Genomic DNA, 20,914 nt, shown 5'->3' with positions numbered 1-20,914 from the left:
TGAGAGTCTTACACCATCAATATCTGCAACATTTAATATGTGCAACAGAGAGATGAAACTTTTAGATCATGAATGCATAAGTTCAGTCATCATAACAATACAATTTGCAATCTACTTCTTATCCACTCGGGCAGATTAAAAAATAGGAGGCATTACTTTCGAAACATAGTGTAATGTCTTTCATCATGTTAATCTGTCATCTTTGTGCAAATGTTTTTTATATCTATCTTACTCTGGTTGTACGTTTGTGACAATACGTCATAAGACTTGGAAACAACTCGGCTGATTTTTTTAAATTTCTCACGAGGGACTTGATGTATCAGGGAGTGTTCTTATGCTGGTTTTGTCTCTGATAAGTATTAGACAAACGATAATCGAAAAAATCCGATTAAAGGAGGAAATCCGATTTTGAACAAAGTTGACACACTTATACAGCCTAACATCACAAGTGCATTTGAGAAGTTTCATCACTGCACAAGCAGAAAGGCTCATCCTATAAAATCAACAGTAGATTCTTTTATAAGACAGGGATGCGTTCAAAATGAATGTTTCTTTTTAGAGCATACAGTTAAGTTAACAAATTTACTGAATTTCCATTACTAACGATTACTATATTGTCCAATTGACTACTGCACACTCTTAACCCTTAGCCTCAAGTGGTTTCTGGGCCTTGAAAATTGAACCGTGATATTTGAGTTGTGTATGTTTAACTTTAATTCAATGGATTATGTAAAAATAATTTCATAAAATCAACAGTTGGTTCTTTGGTAAGACAGGGGCGTCTTCAAAATGAATCTTTCTGTTTAGAGCACAATTGGACCCCGATACTTGACTATTGCATTTTAAACTTAAAGTGAAGCATTATTGACAGATAATTTTACATAAAAAAACTGCAGATTCTCTACAGTGCAATGTAGACTACAATGTATTCTAGTCTAAGTTACTGTGTGTAAGGCTTGTGAAGCCTCCTCCCGGTATACTGTATTTGCACAAATGCACCAGTCTACAACTTCGTCTTTGTTACGGAATATTTGACCAAGACGGGCATCAAGACAGTTCCGTGTCCTCCCAATAGTCTAGACCTTGCTCCCTGTGACTTTTGGTTATTCCCTAAGCTCAAGGAAAACCTTAGAGGCTGTCCTTAGACAATTTAGGAGATGAAAGAGGCTGCGACAAGGGTCATTGACATGCTCACACAAGAGGTCTTCCACGGAGCCTTCTAGAAGTTGTTGGAACAGTACAACAAGTGCATTGCAGCCAGAGGAGATTACTGTGAAGGAGACTAGAGTTTTATGTGTGTCTTATCAATAAAAGCACAGCATAATCACACTGGTTCTCTTGAGATTAAGTATTTTCGTAATTCAATGAAAAATCGACTTTGCCATGTTTGCTGGTAATGTGTGGCATAAACACAATGGAAATAACTCACTTGTTTTGAAGTTTGTGAAAGTTTTCCGAAATTAATTATCTCCCTTGCTATTATTGTGTGCTATTCAATTTATTATATGAGCAAATATCTTTGAAAATTATTTTCTTTAATAATAAATTTTCTACCCTACCTTTTTTCGTAATTTTTGGATGCGTTACTAATTTCAGTATGGCAACTAAGTAGACACCATTGGTTTTACTTGAAATTCAATATTTCAATTTATGAATTTCGCTATCGTACCGAAGAAAAACACGTTTGTGTTTTTTGTATTTTGTTGGTCCACTGACTTAGTTTTATCTGTGAACCCGTGTGCGTCCCCTCAACAGCTATGTAAGAGACAACGACACAGTCAGAACGAGGAGAAGAAGGCTACAGGAACACCACTGGGTCAGCAATGTTATCGAGCGGGGTAGCACACATGATTATTGCAATAAAATAGAAACATCCAAGAAACATATTATCGCAATAAAATAGAAACATAGCACGTCTTTTTCATTTGCAGCCCAAAACTCCAATATCTCATGAAGCATGTCGGCAAGGTAACGGCTCACACCAATGCCGAGCATCCAAATGTCCTCATTATAGCACAATGTAGCTCCGCTGTAGCTTAGGAAGAAAAGAATCATTTTTTTAATCCTCCTAGCTTCATTCGGTGACATGGGTTTCACATCTTAATGATCGCTATGATGTTGGATCCGTTTCTGATCGAGATCTGATACAATTGGAAAAGATTACATCATATGGAGTTTATGACACTAGTTTGGGCATCCGTCGATGCATGGTAAAAACGATCCTGGGTTCTACGGAACCGATTCCCCCACACATTTATTTTATCATCCCTAAACTGTTGTACTATATCTTGGAGGACATTAACCATTTCTTTATTCCGCCCAGATCAGTTATGCTGTTGACATCCCAGTTAGCTCTCACTCCCATTTAGAGATCGACCTGCTTGTTTTTCAGATCACCAAACACAAGATCAGCAGAGCCTTACTCACCTGCATCATAATCATCATCATGAGCATCATCATCATCACCACCACCACTATTATTATTATTATTATTATTATTATTTTTTTTTTTTTTTTTTTTTTTTCCTTGAGTGTATTTTTAATGTTCCCCGTTTCCATCATAACTCATTGTACATTTTTTCTTTTAATAAATAAAATTTGGGTTTTTTTTACAATGAAGAGGTACGAAAAAATTGGTCAAACCAGAGATACATAACAAATAAATGTTACCGTGACATTCATTGGATTTCTTCCTCATAGGTTCCAAAACGGTTGCAGACTATATTTTGAAAATTTCACACAAAGCTAATTTATATGTCTGGCAGTGTTCTTAGATATGTTTTGTACAAAAATTTATCCAATAAGCAATAGAAATCGAAAAAAAAATAAATCCGATTTTAAAAATAGTCTTTCTTCTTTTATAGATAAAAAAGAATTTTTACAGGGGAATATTTTACGTTACACCAACAAGAGAGATAACAAAATCTTAGCAAATTATTTCTTAAAAAAAAAACAAACAAACAGAATTATTCTAATCTGGAGATATAGCTCAGTGGTAGATCCTGTATTCGATCCCAGGTGTACCTCACCATTTTATTTTAATTTTTTCTTATTAATAAGTTCAATTTACGATAAAAGAAGAGGTACCATTTAAAATCGCTGCAAATCATTTCTTTGTTCGCATATTTTAAAACTAAACATTAATCAGAAGTGACTTTTCCAGGGCATTCATTGTCAAGCCCAAATATCAGCTGACGTAATAGTGTAAGCAAACACAGATATAACGTTGTACGATCCTGGCGGCATTTATAACGTTACCGATGCCGCACCAACCGCACCGGGTACCGGGCGTCCTTAACCTCGTCAGATTCCACCAAATGTGGCAGGTGTTCTTTGATCGTACCTTGTCTTGTTACAAGTTGGTCTGTTGATCGTCCTTACCCACTATGTTTTCATGGAGGGGCGCTTTTCCTCTCGATCGAATCGTCTTTCTTCCCATGTGTAGGGAGTCTCCGGGTACATCAATCATGCCGCTGGTCCTTGTGGCTTGCTGAAAAATCAAGAGTCCTCACCACAACAAACAGAACTCCGGGTTATAACAGTAACAAACTATTTATTGTTTTCATTACTTCATAACAACTACTGTCTAATTTGAGGCGACTGACTATAGCAGTATACGATGTAAGACCAGACCAATAAAGTCACAGAGTTCCCATAACATCAGGCCCTGAAGGGCTCCCAAACTGTGAGCGCTTTACTAGCTCAGCCGTTCGGTTTGCTGGTTACGACTCTTCTGCCTTTAGAAATCTTTTTTCTAAATCCAACCCCTTTTTCCCCACCTCTCCTTAAGAGAGTGGTTACAAACACCTTTTTTTCTTCCTCTTAGAGCTTATCTCTACCAAACCTCAACCCCCATTTGCACTGAGGTGTTTCTACTTATCATCAAATTAGGAGTGATTAGTCATTCCAAGTCGAACAATGCCTGGCGGCGACCCCTACTCTTGACCCCCATTCTTCATCTCGCTCAACAGAGATTTTAAAAACAACCTTTCCGTTGTTAACAGATATATAACAGCAATAAAATAAGAACAATTATCATTTGTTTTTCTCTTTCTGACAAAATCCCATAGACATTTCTGTTTAAACAACATCAAACCATCATCATCATCATCATTAGAATTCAACCGTGCGAATTCCTCTGAATTCGTGTCGACTAGCAAGGTCACTCGGCATCGCCCGGTCCCCATCGGGTCACATCTCGCCCCTACCTGTTTTGTCCTTTACTTTGTAAATGACACCCGAGCCCCAACCAGATATCAACACCCCCCTCTTCATGCCCTCTCTTCCTCTATTTGAAAAACAAGACCATCTCTTTTTACATGTAGATAATTCCAAATCTGTCTCCCTTTTTGAGGCAACACAACATCTGCTTTGTGTCTAACAAGCTTACAATCACACATCAGCGGCTGGTCCTATTTTCCTAGCTAAGGTTTTGCATTTCTCTGCAATCCTTCACCCCATCCCGTCCGGTCAAACACCCCCTCTCACTGCAATATGCACCTCGCTGCATGTATGCATGACACCAAATAGTGTCATACAGATGGAATTTGATGAACAACATTATTATTATTATTATTATTATTATTATTTTTTTTTTTTTTTTTTTTTTTTTTTTTTTAATTAGTCAACCGGGCAAATAATTCCTTGTAATAAATAATATTCAATAGGGAATTAATTCTATAATAGTATTTATTTGTTTCCCCACGAAAAAAAATGTGACACAAGGTCGTGTTTAATGTGGGTGAAAACCACTTCCCCCAAAAGGGGGCACTCTAGTAGTGTGCAAAAATGAAATTGTCTTACATTGACGAATAACAATTGAAGTTAAAATGAAATTGTCTCAACATAGAAGAGTTATCCCTTCCAATAAACAAGAACAATTTCATTTGGACGCGACCACCCGGCCGGATTCTATAATAATACATTCGCATTCTGCATAAATAAAAATATCATGTTTAAGTGTATTGTACGACCAGGCGATGCTGGGCGTCTAGCTAGTTTGTTATGTATTCGTTTTTTGATCACTTTTTTATACCTCTGTCTATTGTAAAACAAACCTTAAACTTTTATTTCGGTATTTTGAAGTAGGATTAAGCCACAGAATAAATGCAATTTTATTAAAGCAAAAAATATACATTTTGAATTGGAAGCCATCTTTTAGTTTCAGAAAAGTTACCGGTTGGTAGTTATTCTATACAAGTCCTGGAGATGACGAATTTTCGGTAGACAGTTGTTCTGTACAGGTTCCGAACTTTATAATTTTGTAGCCAAAGAGCAACAGATCCTTCTCTTGTTGACACGAATAAAAAATATGTGCAAAGTTGCTAAAAAAGGTTTAATTTTTATGGAGCAATTCTGGATTCTGATTGGTTGATAGGAGAACGTCAATTAATTTGATTCGTCAGTTTCTAGCAGCAGTGTTTATAAATAGAATCTCCCAACTGTGAGAGACCATACCCCATTACTCATGATGGGATGTGTCTCCTTGTGGCTTCGACTTCAGAAAGACAGGGTAGATTACCCATCAAGGATCCGTTCTTGACACTCAGCCCGACAGGTGAGGGGCCAGGAACCGGCCTTGTACCTGTCAGATTACTTGTCGCCTGAGACGCCCCCACCGGGGAATGCCCCCCCCCAGGCAATTTTTGATGAGGCAAACTCCTTTAAAGGTGCCTATTCTCCCACTTCCTCGACCTTGTGTCAAATACTGGTGATGTGGGCACCAATCTACCCCATTACGAATCAAAAATATTGTAACAATATACATTTACAACAATATTTATTTGTTTATTTATTTACAAAATCAGTAGGTACAAAGTTCATGAAGTCCAAATCGTTTTTAGCATCAAAGTCATCAAAGTCTAGTCTGTCATTAAAATGTCTTTTTCCCTGTTGGCTAAGTAGGGCTGGCTTTGGTCGTGTGCAGTTCAGACCAAATAAATGTTTTTGATCACTTTTTCATACCTCCGTCTGTTTTAAAACAAACACTAAACTTTTATTTGGGTATTTTTTTTTTGAAGTAGGATTAACCCACAGAATAAATGCAATTTTGTTAAAGCAAAGAATATACATTTGCAACAATGTTTATTTGTTTATTTTATTTACAAAATCGGTAGGTACAAAGTTCACAAAGTCCAAATCATTTTTAGCCCAGCATCAAAGTCCAGAGTCTAGTCTGTTATTGAAATGTCTTTTTTCTGTTTCCACCAAAGACACCCAAACACCAGGAGCAGCCACTGATATGACAACAGCGATCTATAAGCGACAATGGCGCTGATCTGTGCTTTACTGTGATATTCGATCAACTGTTAACGATGCTTTTTGCACCCATTCATCCACTAAACTTATGCAGTTTATTAAAGCAAAGAATTATATGGCAAAGCACATTGCTAGTCTGTTATTAAAATGTATTTTTCCCTGTTGGCTAGGTAGAGCTGGCTTTGGTCGTGTGCAGTTCTAAGAGGTCCACCCTCAAAAATTGGCCATATTTTTGTTGTCCTCACCTAATGCTAAAAACTACTAGTTTTTTTTAAAAACCAAATCAGTGTTTTATACAAAGTAAAAAAAACATTAAATATCCAACTAGGTAAAACCAACCACCGATATCCATGAAAAATTAAACCTTAACCTGAGAATTCTTCCTTCAAACTCATGTTGACTAGGTCGAGCTAATCACCACTGAAGTTAAGCAATGTTGAACCTGGATAATACCAGATGGGTGACCATTCAGGAATTCTAGGTGCTGTATATGATCTCCGCTTATCCTGGCATTGTTTCCAGTTGTCCTGAACATATATAGCAACAAATAAAACCAACCACCAACATCCACGACACTACCTGAGAATTTTTCCTTCAAACTCCGCAGCCCAACATTCACGAGCAATATGAACTAGAACAAATACATTGAGGACATTGCAAAGGCTGCTGCAAAGAAGGTGGGTTCTCTCTATCGAGCTAGAAGACTACTCAAACCTGAAAGTATCCTGTACCTCTACAAGGCCACCATTCGCCTATGCATGGAGTATTGGTGCTACATATGGGCTAGTGCATCTATCATTAACCTCTCCCTCTTGCATAGGGTCTAAAAAAGAGTTTCCAATCTAATAAGTCCCACTTTGTCAACTAATCTCCACCCTCTGTCCCATCACCGCAATGTTGCATCTCTGTGTCTGGTTTACAAATATTTTAATGGAATGTGCTCTGATGAACTTGTTGTTGCAGTTGTGCCCCCTTGATGGACATATTCTCGACAAACCTGCTTAGCAACAAAATCGCACCCCTTCACTGTTGAGGTCCCTGAATGCCAGAAAATATTTTACTCTAATAGTTTCTTCCCTCGAACAGCTAGACTTTGGAATTCCTTTCCTGCTTCCTGCTTCCCTGACTGTACCGATATGCAAAAGTTTAAATGTAATGTAAACTAACATCTTGCTAATCTTTTCTAGGTATGGTCTCAAATAGTAACCCTTACATCCAAGTTGCAATATATCTTGTTAAGGGGTGAACATGAGTAAAAAAAAAAAAAATGTGAGTAAAAAAAAGAAGAACTTATCTTGCCTTTGGTAACATTTATTTGTTCTTTGACCACTGTTTCGTACTAGTGTATACTGTAAAGTTTTTATTCAAACCCACTTTTAAGTAGAATCAACCCACAGAATCAATGCGATTTTATTAAAGCAATCTATGCCCCTCCTCGTGCCAAACTTTCACAAAAAAACACTCATCTAACTACAACAACATCAATAATTTCTTCCGCTCTTCTATCCATGCCATATCTAAATGTAGATTTCATAAACAAAGCGTCATTCCTAGTATTGTCTGCTTGTGGAACTCCGTTACGCTAGTCTGTTTTCCAGGTGACTTCAATATGGTAGTCATCAAGTCCAATATAAACAAGTTCTCGTTGAGCCCCCCCCCAAATAATCCATTTTTACCCTATTTCCATTACGCCGTTGTCTCAGTGACTACTGTACAATCATTACCCCTTATCCTCACATGGCTTTCAGGCCTTGATAAATGGTAACTCCCATGTATATATATATATATATATATATATATATATATAGTAATGAAATCAAAGACAGTAAACGAGCAAGTTCTCTCCAATTCTCTCTCCTCTGATCTTGAGCACGTAGTACAATGGGGAAAGGAGTGGCTGGTTACTTTTAATGCATCTAAAACCAAGCTTCTCTCTTTACATCATCAACATTCTAATCCACATTTGTCATCAATTGAAATGAATGGCTCTCGTCTTCAGGAGGCCTCAAGTTTTGACAAGCTTCTGGGCTTGACCATTACTCCTGATCTTAATTGGAACACGTATATCAAATCTGTTGCCAAGGCCGCTGGAAAAATGGTGGGATCTTTCTATCGATCCAGTAGATATCTCACTGCTGATGCTATTCTCTACCTATATAAGAGCCAGGTACGTCCAAGGATGGAATACTGTTGCCACATCTGGGCAGGAGCTGCTAGAAAGGACTTGTCCTGCCTTGATAGAGTTCAAAATAGACTTCGTAGCCTCGTAGGAGATGTCCTTTTCTCCTCCTTGCAACCTCTATCTCACAGAAGAGATGTTGCGAGTTTGTCTCTGATGTATCGTTATTTTCATGGAAAGTGTTCAACTGAGCTTCAATCTTTGGTCCCCCCTCGCCAAACTTTCACAAGAAACACTCGTCTAGCTGTAAACACTATCAATAATTTCCCCCACTCTTTATCTGTGGCTAAACCTAAACGTAGATTCCATGAACAAAGCTTCTTTCTTAGAACTGCATGCCTGTGGAATTGTCTTCCGTTTTCCTGCTTTCCGGCTGACTACAATATGGTTGTGTTCAAGTCTAAAGTAAATAAGTTCTTGATGAGCCGTTCCATATAAGTTATTAAATTTACCAAATTTTCATTACTAATGATTACTATATTGACCAATTTCTACTGTACACTCTTTAACCCTTATCCTTGAGTGGCCTCTGGGCCTTGATAATGTGGTGATGCCTTTGTAAAAAAAAAAAAAAAAAAAAAAATCAACTTCTCTTTGGGCTACTGCACTGTCCGAAAAAAACAATTTCCATTATTTCAGCTACTTTGAAAATTTCCCAATTGGACTATATGCATCATTACACTGGAATTAATTTTTGACTCCATTCTCTCTAATGAACTATTTTCGCCCTTCGGATTACCTTGAGAGAATTTTCATGCAAGCTGAAATATTATGTGTAGTTTGTTTCATATTTTTTTTTTTACATATCCACCATTTTTTCACTTTTTTTTCTTGGCAATTTATAACTACAATAAATTGCGGTTTCACTTAATTCCATAACTAGCAAATGCTAGCATTGCTACAAATATAATTTGCTGATTTCTTTCTGTCCTCTGATGAGAAGAATAGCAAAAATAGCATGCTTTGAAACTCCGAGGAATAAGGACTTGGTAAATTGTTTCTTGGAGTATTCAGTCGAACAATAAATTTGGATTATAAAGTTCAACTTACAGTTTTAATTTTCTTTCTCTTATATATATATATATATATATATATATATATATATATATATATATATATATATATATATATATATATATATATTATATTGTGAAATACAAGAACCTATGAGGACATGTAAACAAAACACAATTTGCATCAGCAGGAGCAACGACACCCAAACACCAGGAGCAGCCACTGATATGACAATGGCGATCCATAAGTGTCAATAGCGTCGACCTCTGCTTTCCTACGATATTTGATTGACTGCTAACGACGCATTAAGTTGTCAGAAACTAAGCTTTTTGTGCCCATCCTTTCACTACAATAAGCTGTTCATTATAGCAAAGAATTGTCCAGCAAAGCACATTGCCAAAGAAAATAGCTACAGAGACCTTTAGATGTAAGAAAACCTGTTCTAATAGTTTCTTCCCGAGAACTGTTGGACTTTGGAATTCCCTCCCGCATTCCTGTTTTCCCAACTATGCAGAAGTTCAAGTGTAAACAGACATCTTGCTATTCAACTCCCTATATAGTATCCCTGCAATTATGTCCCTGATAGTAGCCCCCTACATTGAAGTGGCATTTTTCCTTGTTTAGGATGCAAATGTAATAACAAAAATGTATGCAGTTTTATATAGAGAGAAAGTCAGGAAATTTTGACAAATGAGATACGAAAATATGTGATAAAATATTTATAAAAGAACTTCAAGTGACAAACTTAATCTAAATTTGCTCACAGACACACCAGATTTAAATACAGTAGAACCTCAGGATATGGCGTTAATCCATTCCAGAGTTGGGATTGTAAGGTGAAATCATCGTATGGTGGGGCCTAAGCAAAATTTTATACAGTACGTATTAAAAATTTTATACAGTACATATTAAAAATTTTATACAGTACATATTAAAAATTAGTAACAAAATACAATACAGTTTATTCATAACACCGTAAGGCAGGGCAAATACCATAAACAGGGGCCAGAAAAACATCATATTCCATATTATAACCTGAAAAGAACGTGTTCTAGGGCCACAATATCCCGGGGTTCTACTGTAGAAACAAAACACAGAATCAGGGAAACCAACAGTCCCTACAGCAAAGCTATTCTTTAAAACACATTTGGCAGCAAAAGTTCCCTATTACTATTTTTTTTTTTACACGGTGGTCACCACTTATCAAGGCTCAGAAGCCACTCAGGGATAAGGGTTATTGCAAGTACAGTACGTTAGTGTGGAGATTTGATGAAGTGTTTACTTAAGGGGGCGGTTCATTAGGAATTTGTTAACGTTGGACTTGAACACATCCAAGTTGTAGTCAGGTGGGAAGCAGGCAGACGGAACAGAGTTCCACAGGCGTGCAGTTCTAAGAAAGAAGCTTTGTTCATGGAATCCACGTTTTGATTTAGGCACAGATAAAGAGTGGGGTGTTTTTCGTGAAAGATTGGTGAGGGGGGACCAGAGATTGGAGTTCAGACAAGCACCTGCCATGGAAATAACGATAAAACAAGGATATGCTCGCAACGTCTCTTCTGTGGTTGCAGGGTAGAGAAAAGTGCATCCCCCACTAAGCCACAAAGTCTATTTTGTACTCTGTCAAGGCAGGATAGGCTGTTTTTAGCAGCTCCTGCCCAGATATAGCAGCAGTATTCCATCTCTATTGATTATTATATTGTACCTAATATATAGTACTCCATCCTTGGACGTACTGCCTACAACTTCGTCTGTACACACAATATACAAACGCTTGCAACATCAGTTCAGCAGCAGTGGTAGCAAAGGCAGACGTAACGACCTGTATGGATTACTCTTTCTCTCTCTACCAGCAGCAACAACTAACTCGAACATCTTCACCCTTTCTTTCTCATAGTAGTAGAAGCCGTCCACTCACCATCAGCAACAACAAACCTTAAAAACAAGAGACATTTCAAATCATTGGCACTTTTAATAACTTTAATAACAAGGAACTTACTATTCTCTTCACCTCGAAATATCCTGTCAAATTATTTTCACTCTAACAAACCTTAATGACAAGGACTTTGTTATTTTCTTCTTCTCAGAGACTTCTCATCAACAAAAGACATTTTCATCCATTTGTTCTTCAATACTCTGTCTGCCTTTCTTGCTACCATACGCTATATTTGTTATTCTGACTGTTGTTATTAGGTATTGCGATACACTACTTTATAACACCAATACCAGAAGTCACAATACAACACACACACACATATATATATATATATATATATATATATATATATATATATATATATATATTGGATTTTGGATTTTGGATTTTTGGATTTTACCGTTATTGGATATTTTTACCCTTCACCAGCAAATAAATGATGTGGCAAGCCTTCTACCGTTTTATGTGGACGGAGATGCACTTGAACTCTATCTGGAGATGGATCAGTAGACGAATATCAACTTGATGGAAGACCGGTTAAAAGAGGCTTTCGTAGACAAGGTATCCACTGCATATTCGAAGCTTTAACATGTCAAGTGGGTTGTAGAACGCATGGATATATATCCTAATAAAATACAACAACTTGCAGGAATAGCTGGATTCACAGGGGAAAGGCTCGAGACTGCAATGAAACTAGTATTTGTGACAGGGTATCCCAATGACATTTCAATGTCATCGGACATTGATGCCTTGACGAGGGGTGATTTGCTGATATGAGCTAGGGTACTCACACGAGACGTGGTTGAGAATATTGATGCAGCCACGCAGTAACTTCGAAGTGAGATCAAAGTTCCACCCACAACGAATCCTTGAACACAGATCATCTGTTATAGATGCACTGGCCAGGACCATATAGCCAAAGAGTGCACAACTTGATGGTCCGATGGCACAAATGTCCAAAGGTTGCAACATAAATTACAATGTTTTAAGTGCAACAAAATCGGTCACTTTGCTGTAGAATGCTAGGAAAACGACTCAAGGGAAAAGACGTCAGCACCAGTCTACTCCCCATGCAAGTGAAAAACAAGGCGCATCCAGGCAACCACATACTTATTGATGGACAGCGATGCACAGCCCTCGGGTTAGACTGGCTGTTCTAAAACTAATGAACAGTTATGGTATGTTGTCAGTGGAAACACCAAGGTGTCAAGGTGATGATGGTGTAGATGGAAAGCTTATGAAATGCTGTGGAACTGGCCAAGTTAAGCTTATAATGGCCAGCCTGCACTTTGCAACTGGAGATCTTAGTTTTCAATGGAAAGCTGTTAGGCTTTAACCTTTTTCTGGGATTTGATGCTCTCTAGAAAATGGGGTGGGGGGTGGGGGTGCATTTGACTGAATCTGGTGAGGTTCACTTTCTCAGTGAAAACATATCTAGGTGTGCTGTGATTAACATTGATGAGCTAGACTTCAGTGCTGCATTTGACCAACAAAAGAAAGAATGGACTGACGCATGGAAATAGTCGGGTGGACAATTGAAGAATAGAATACCAGAGTACCCCATAGCCAAGTACAAGCATATTCGGGCCGAATCTAAAAAAGAACTAGATTTATGGCTGAAAAATGGATGGTTGGTGCCATATCCAGAAGAAGAGCTAGGTCCAGCTGAAGCGTTAATTCCGTTAATGGCAGTCGTGCAGACAAATAAGTGAAAGGCATGATTAACTACAGTGAACTTAACGACTTTGTTGATGTATTTACAGCAAATGCAGATGCACGTGCAAAGAAGTTGCGGGAATGGTGGCATGAAGGTTCGGACGTTACCACATTGGACCTGAAAAAGGCTTATCTTCAGGTGCACATACACAAATCACTGTGGCCATTTTTAGATGGTGATGTTAAAGGGGCAGAGTTATTGCCTTACATGACTTGGTTTTGGCCTGAATATTGCACCAATAATAATGCAATCAATTATGAATGTCGTAATTTCCCAGGATGCGTAAATACAACGAGCCTCGTCATCTTACATGCCCTTAAGCGTTCAACCATCCAGATTTGCATTTTGAGGGTGCTAGCAATGGTCCTGTTGTCATAACTTGGATCGGTAGAGAGCATGAGCTGTACAGCGGCGCATCTCCGATCTTGCTCATTGAACATTGTGTCACTTTCAGACATGGTAAACGGTTCCTATCGCTCTTGGGATTTGTACACAACTGGCCAACTAGTAGATGGGTTTAAACAAAACCAAAGAAAAAATAAGACAAAAGAATCGTTCTGGAATCGGAAAATAGGCATCAGTTTTTCCGATTCCAATTCTGATAACCCCCAAATCTTCTGATTTTTCCGATTCCTGATTCCGATAATCGTCCCATCATTAATATATATATATATATATATATATATATATATATATATATATATATATATATATATATATATAGAGAGAGAGAGAGAGAGAGAGAGAGAGAGAGATATGGGATATTGATAACGTTTTTTTTATTACTTATGATCTCCTGTGGTCATGAAATTAAATTCAATGAAAAACATTTTGGATATTTTAAGCAGTATAGTTCATAGAGTAAATGTGGTATTTTGGTGATTTCTGAAGTGAAAATGATGGACAAATTGTGAAATAATTGGAGGAAAATGCTTATTGGAATGAGTCGAAATATGTTGAATTGAAAAGAGGATAGACAGGATGACTGCAAAAGTAATTGCTGGAAATCCTTCACGACTGTGGTAATTGTTATTCCAAGCTTATTTGACGAAGAAATCCAAGGGAAGTAAAAAGTTTAAGAAGAGAATTGTTCATTTCTTTTGCTTGCGTGAGTTAAATTGTCCATGTACGATTCAAATCCACCAAAGTGTTTCATTTCTCTTTCTTGCCTAAGCTAAATTATTCATGTGCGATTTAAATATCTCTTACTAGTTGTATACAGAGAAGATAGATACCAGTTTAGAAATAATACGAGAAACAGGTTTCATGCATGGATCTTTATGCATACTATTTTATGATAAAAAAAACAATGTGACGAGGAAGACCATAGACACCCACTCCCCAATTTTTGAGTGGCCTTGTGCCTAATTTTTTGTTTATTACTGTTTTGTTGTAAATTTGTCAGAGTAAATAAAAAAATATATATAACTAAACTAACGGTCGGTCAGATTTTCATGAATTTTTTCCATTAAAATTGTCACGTATATTTGTTCGGTGAACAATGAACATATTTACATTTTTTATTCAAACTTTTTGATCAATTTAAAAAAAAAAAGTTTTATTCAAATAATTACCAACTAGTTATGTTTTAAGGCCTTTATGTCATACTTTTTAAATTCATTCAATTCTGTTCAAACTTTTTCAAAAATAAAATGTGAATTTTTTTCATGTACAGTTTATTTTTTTATTGACGCAAAAATGAACTTTGTTTTTTTAGTTGCATAATAACAATATTTGGCCATTTTTTTAATTTTTACTATAGACAAAAAAAACGAAAAAGTAGTAAAAAAAAACACAGCTTTGGAGTATGGATAATCACTCAAAAATATAACATTAAACAAAATGCTGGTAGAAACCCACCCAGTAAATGTAATGGAGACATTTATTGGGTGAGTTTGTGACCCTCTCATGTACGCCATTATTTGTTTTCCGAACCGAATAAATGCGTTAAAATTAAAGTTTAAAACTTATCCAACTAAGAGAAATATATCTTTCCTTTGGTAACATTTGTTATTTATTATTATTTTTTTTATTATTAGTTGAGTGTTTTACTGCTTTTTCTAACTAGTTTCGATCACTAAAATAAATTTCTAAAATAATACATTAATAAAATCATAATCGATTCGGTGAAATTGTTTTACCGTGTCACCACTTGGAAAATCACGTAAAAGTAGTCGATAAAATGTGATAGCAATTTTCTAAAAATAAGCAAACAAACAAAACAAAACAAAAAATTCGATAAAATGTTTTATTTTTTAGTTTTGAGTCATTAGCGACACTTCAAAGACTGAATCTTTTTGTCGGTCATCTTGTTGGAAGATGGATACACAAGGATTCGAAAAAAATGTCAAAAATCAAATATATAACAAATAAATGTTATCAAACTCAAAGGCAAGATAAGTTACTCTTCTACTTATCTGCAAAAGTTTTTAGTGTTTTTACTCGCTTTAAAATGTATAATCTTTTGAAAATCATACAGTGTTTATATTTTAAAAAGAAAAATGGCGGCGTGGCGTGCTCGCTGTTGAATACAGTAAGTTTGGGAAAATGAGTTCAAACTAAATAATTAAACAAAATACTGTTAGAAACCCATCGAATATATGTCCGCCTATGTCACGGTAACATATAGTGAGTTTCTAACAGTATTTTGTATAATTATTTAGTTTAAATTCATTTTCCCAAACTTACCATTTTCAACAGCGAGCGCCGCGCCGCCATTTTGCTTTTTCAAATATATCGATAAAACGCTATGATTTTCGAACCGATTACACATTTTACATTAAATAAAACCACTAAAAACGTTTGCAGATAGGTAGAAAAGTAACTTCTTTTGTCTTTGGTAAGAAAAAAGATTTGTTGTGTACACACACACACACACACATATATATATATATATATATATATATATTGTGCTAAGTGCACTTACTGATCCGTGCTATTTTTTAAATCGTATTTCCAAGTTTACTTATAGTTTTATGTTGTTTTTTTTTTATTATTAAATTGTAAGGTTAAAAGTATAGAATATGTACAAAACACCCTCCCCTCCCCATGTTAAGAATGACTTTTTAAATAATAACGTTATTATTTTCAGCACGGATCCATAACTGCACTAGTACCCATTTTTTTTTTTTTTTTTTTACCCGCTTTTTTTTTTGTATACAATATAAAAAAAATGTCCGTGATATTATTTATGGTGGGAAAATTCTGACTCAAGTTTAAGTAAAACGGTGCTAATGCAGAGAGTGATCCGCGCTATTTTTTAAATCGTATTTCCACGTTTAATTAAATTTTTATTATATGTTTTTTTATTTATTTAATTGTAACGTTAAAGTACAGAATAGGTACAAAACACCCTCCCCTCCCCATATTAAGAATGGCTTTTTAAATAATAAAATAACAAATTTCAGCACGAACCACGAAATTTCTGACACACCTAGTTCGACGAACCACTTTCTGCATGAGTACCAGTAAAACTTGTTTCAAATAAAGATTTTCTTACAAGAAAATTTCATTTTAATGATGTTTAAAACAGTTTATTTACAAATAAAAGCTGTTTATTGTTTATTTATTTATTTAAAAAACTTTCGACTTTTTTTTTCATGTTGGGACCTGTCAATAAATAAGAACAAAAAAATCAATTCCATTGTTATATATATAATAAAAAAATTGAAATAAAAAAATATTGTAGATTAATACCCTAGATCTACGTTCCCCCACTCAATGACATTCTACTTTTTTAAGGCGATTACGCATTGAACAATACACTAAAAAAAAAAAAAAAAATGGCGGGAAGAAATAACGGTAAAACTATACAAACACCGTGACAGCGAATTAACCCTAACCCTAAACCTAACCCTAAACCTAAACCCTAACCCTAACCCTAACGCTGTCACGGTGTTTGTATAATAATACCGAAATAACAATAAACTAGAATTTAGATGGAAGAAAGATAAGTTTCGGATACAAGAGTTAACCTAAATAGACATGTTAGCATTAACTGATTTTTTTATAATGCTTAGAAACTACTGTTTTTGTGAGGGTACTTTTTTTAGGTGATTACGTGTGTTTATTTTTATCTTGCCACTTGGACTTATGGTTAATGAGGTTTGTTAATGTTAGAAACCGAATACATGTCAGCTTGTGTCACGGTAAAATACTGAGTAAGTTTCTAGTGGTATTTTGTATATTTTTTTAGTTTGGACTCATTTCCCAAACTGTATTCAAAAGAGACTTAGCCGCCATTTGTTTATTTGTTCAAATATAGGCACCGCCAAAACTGGGGGGGCAGGTCAGTACTTTTTGACGGACCGTCTTTTTAAAAATCTACCAAAAATCAGGTAATTATCCGATCAATACGAAATTTTCAGCGATTATTAGGAGAAGAATGAACTTTATAACAGTGTACTTATTTTTCATAAACGATATTTATATATATATATTTTTTTGCTTACAAAACCCCCCCTTGTTTTGAAGTGGGAACAAATATGCTTAAAATAATCATCTGAAACTGAACAAAACATATTGTGTTGTTGTAAGGGACAGAATTATAGATTAAAAAAAAAAAAAAAAAAAAAAATTGTTTGCATACCTTATTTTGACGTCTGAATATCAGAACTTCGATTGTGTTTAATTATCCCGCTTTTGAGTTTTGAAGTGTGAAATTCGGTGAATATGTTAAGTAAAATAATTTATTTAAGTTAAGCAAAACAAAAAAAATTTTTTTTTTATATTTATACGAAAAAAGCCATTTTAAAATTTTTGATAAATAAATTAACAATTTTTTTTTAGAGAGCCGAATAATGCATGACCATTATTAAACAGAGCATGCTTTGAATAATCGATACAAAAAAAAAAAAATTCGATAAATATTGTGCCCTTTGTGTTAAAAATAGCATCATTTTTTTCGATCTCGTTTGAAAACGTTTGCCGCCTTTCGACTACGGTGGACCAAACGCGCTGAAATAATTTTTTTTTATTCTGCTTTAAATTGCCCCCTCCCCCCATTTTGGGGAGCCTAGCCCCCACACACATACGCATTAAAAACCAAACTCATACAAATGGTCACCCATCTGGTACTGGCCAGCCTCAGCTTAATAATACATTGAAATTTTCGTCACTGAAAAATAAGTTTTTTTGGCCTGTTTAGTCTTCCATAGTTTTCGTCTCATCGAAAGAAACTTTAAACAGAGTCGATCTGAACTCTTCGGCGACGCGAAATATCTAGTTACATATATGAATAAGTGGAATTATTTGAAATTCAGGTACTTATATTATAATATTTTTGCATATTCTCTTAGAAAATCATCCTAAATCTTAGTTAGACAATAAATGAATAAATAAATTATTTCAAAAACCCTTTTTTTTAAATATTTAAGTACGTTTTTTGTGCAAGACAAAAAATAACAATTGTTAACTTTTTGGGAAAATTTAACATTTAAAATTGAATTAAAAATAGTAGAAAAAGTTTTACATTATTCTGTTTTCTATATAATAAAATTCAGGGTTTTATCTTTCTGGAAAAAAAAAAGTTACTCAGAAATAATGGATTTTAATAAATGTAATTTAGTTTTAAAAAACAACAACAACTTGATTTTGCGGCCATTTTTGGCGGTGCCTATTCAAATATATCGATAAACACTGCATGTTTTTCGAACCGATTAAACATTTTACATCAAATAAAAACACTACAAACTTATCCAATTAGGTAGAAAAGTAACTTATCTTGCCTTTGATGAGATTTATTTTGTTATATATTTGTTTTTTGAGGTATTAAATTAAATTTTTTATTCACAAAAATGGAAAAATGAACAAAAAATTTAGGCACAAGGTCAATACAAAAAGAGGGGGGGGCGGTGAGGTTGGTTGACCCATCTCGTTTGTTTAAAACTAAAAAAAAATTGTTATATATTTGTCTTGACAACCCAGTTAATATATTTTTAAAAACTAGAGTGGACTTAAAATGAGGGATCATTTTTACGTGAAATTTTTTAGTAAACTGATCATCCCACTCTAAATTTAACATTGTTCTTTTTTTAACCGAAAAAAAAATATTCGTAAATGAAAACAACTCGTGTATGAAGAAATAGTAAAAACAAAAAAAAAAAAAAAGTAAAAATAAACATAGAGAGAGGGGAGAAGAAATGGGTTAACAAGATTAGAAAGAGGACGATACAAAAAAAAAAAAAAAAAAAAGAGAGAGAGAGTCAGTCAAACAATAGAAATAAAGGAAGAAATAAAGAAAACAAACGTTGTGAAAACGTTAGGCGAATGTGTGGGCAGCTGCAGATCACGTGACATTCTCAACCAATGAGAATGCAAGAAAATTTGAATCCTTTGTCATCTCGACCAATCAGAACTTGTGCCGCGCAAACTTGAAAACTTCCCCTCCCAACATCAACTAGTATAAATACGGCTGCATGAGAAGCTGTTAGCATTATTATCAAAAAAATTTCCACTCGAGACTTTTGATAATTTCCTGCTGTGATTAACAATGGCTCGTACTAAGCAGACCGCCCGTAAATCTACCGGAGGAAAAGCTCCCCGCAAGCAACTTGCAACCAAGGCCGCTCGAAAAAGCGCCCCAGCCACCGGCGGAGTAAAAAAGCCCCATCGTTACAGGCCAGGAACCGTCGCTCTCCGTGAAATCCGTCGTTACCAGAAATCGACCGAGCTCCTCATCAGGAAACTCCCCTTCCAACGGTTAGTTCGTGAAATCGCCCAGGACTTCAAGACTGACCTCCGTTTCCAGAGCTCGTCCGTAATGGCCCTCCAGGAAGCCAGCGAGGCCTACCTCGTCGGTCTCTTCGAAGATACCAACTTGTGCGCCATCCACGCCAAGAGGGTGACCATCATGCCGAAGGACATCCAACTCGCTCGCCGTATTCGTGGCGAGAGGGCTTAAATTCTCTCCAGTTTTCTACCTTTTCTAGGTAAAAACACCCACAACGGCCCTTTTAAGGGCCACCCAAAATATCCAGAGAGTTTCTTTTGACAAACTTAAACAATGCGAGCCCCCCCCCTCTCCCGACTTGTAGAAAAATCCCGACCTTTCGTGCGGTTATTTAAGGTTAGAATCTAAATTTTTTTTTTCATTTGTCCCGTTTAAGTTCAAATATCTAATGTCATCAAAGGCACTTGTACCTATTTGAAAATTATTTTGTCGTTAAACTAGTTTTAGAAGTCAATCTTCCAAAATTAAAACCGTTATATTGATGTTCTTAAATAAGAAAAATAGTGAAAAAAATAAAATCTTACGACGAAGGCGAACATATGGGTTTCCCACACTTCAACCGTGTTCCATTTTAAGACTTCGCCATTGGTCTTAAAATATATAAATAAAAACTGCATTTTCGAAGTTTTTAAAGTGAATTAAAACTTACTCTTGCCTAGATAACTTTTTAATCGTTGTAGTAACACGCCCGAAAATGCCATAATTTTTTTCTCTCTAAAAAAATCTACAAAATGTCACCATGTTGAAATCCCCCCCCCCCCCACAAATTTTTAAATGAGTTTTCTATGTTAAATACTGTAATCGTACTGAAATTAGTTATCGAGATAAAAATTTGTATTATACACTTTATTCTCTGGCTGCCGTCGTTTTTTTTTGTTTTTTTTCGCCCTCCATAGACGAATCTACGCACGTATCAAAGATGGCCGGCATAGAATACTATCCATAATATAACTTGTTACCTCGATAACTAATTTCTGTAAAATTTATTTTCGTAGTCAGCATGGCCGAAAACCTAGAAGTCGTAATTTAAAAGAAATTTTGGCGGGAAGGAAGGTTATTTTAATTCTTAACATTCGGCGAGGT

The 20,914-nt window shown here is 35.6% G+C and overlaps 1 protein-coding gene across 1 annotated transcript; it reads left to right on the top strand.

Moving 5' to 3' along the window:
- The first annotated feature begins 19,531 nt into the window (after positions 1-19,531).
- LOC145263618 (histone H3) lies at positions 19,532-20,328 on the top strand. The gene has a single exon (XM_080120460.1). The coding sequence runs from the start codon at positions 19,592-19,594 to the stop codon at positions 20,000-20,002; it is 411 nt and encodes a 136-aa protein (XP_079976586.1). The 5' UTR covers positions 19,532-19,591; the 3' UTR covers positions 20,003-20,328.
- The last annotated feature ends 586 nt before the right edge of the window (positions 20,329-20,914 follow it).

Source organism: Euprymna scolopes, chromosome 39 (assembly GCF_053919585.1).
Source record: "Euprymna scolopes isolate OS-2025 chromosome 39, ASM5391958v1, whole genome shotgun sequence".
NCBI classification, from domain to species: Eukaryota; Metazoa; Mollusca; class Cephalopoda; order Sepiida; family Sepiolidae; genus Euprymna; species Euprymna scolopes.
This window is presented reverse-complemented; position numbering and strand designations above follow the sequence as displayed.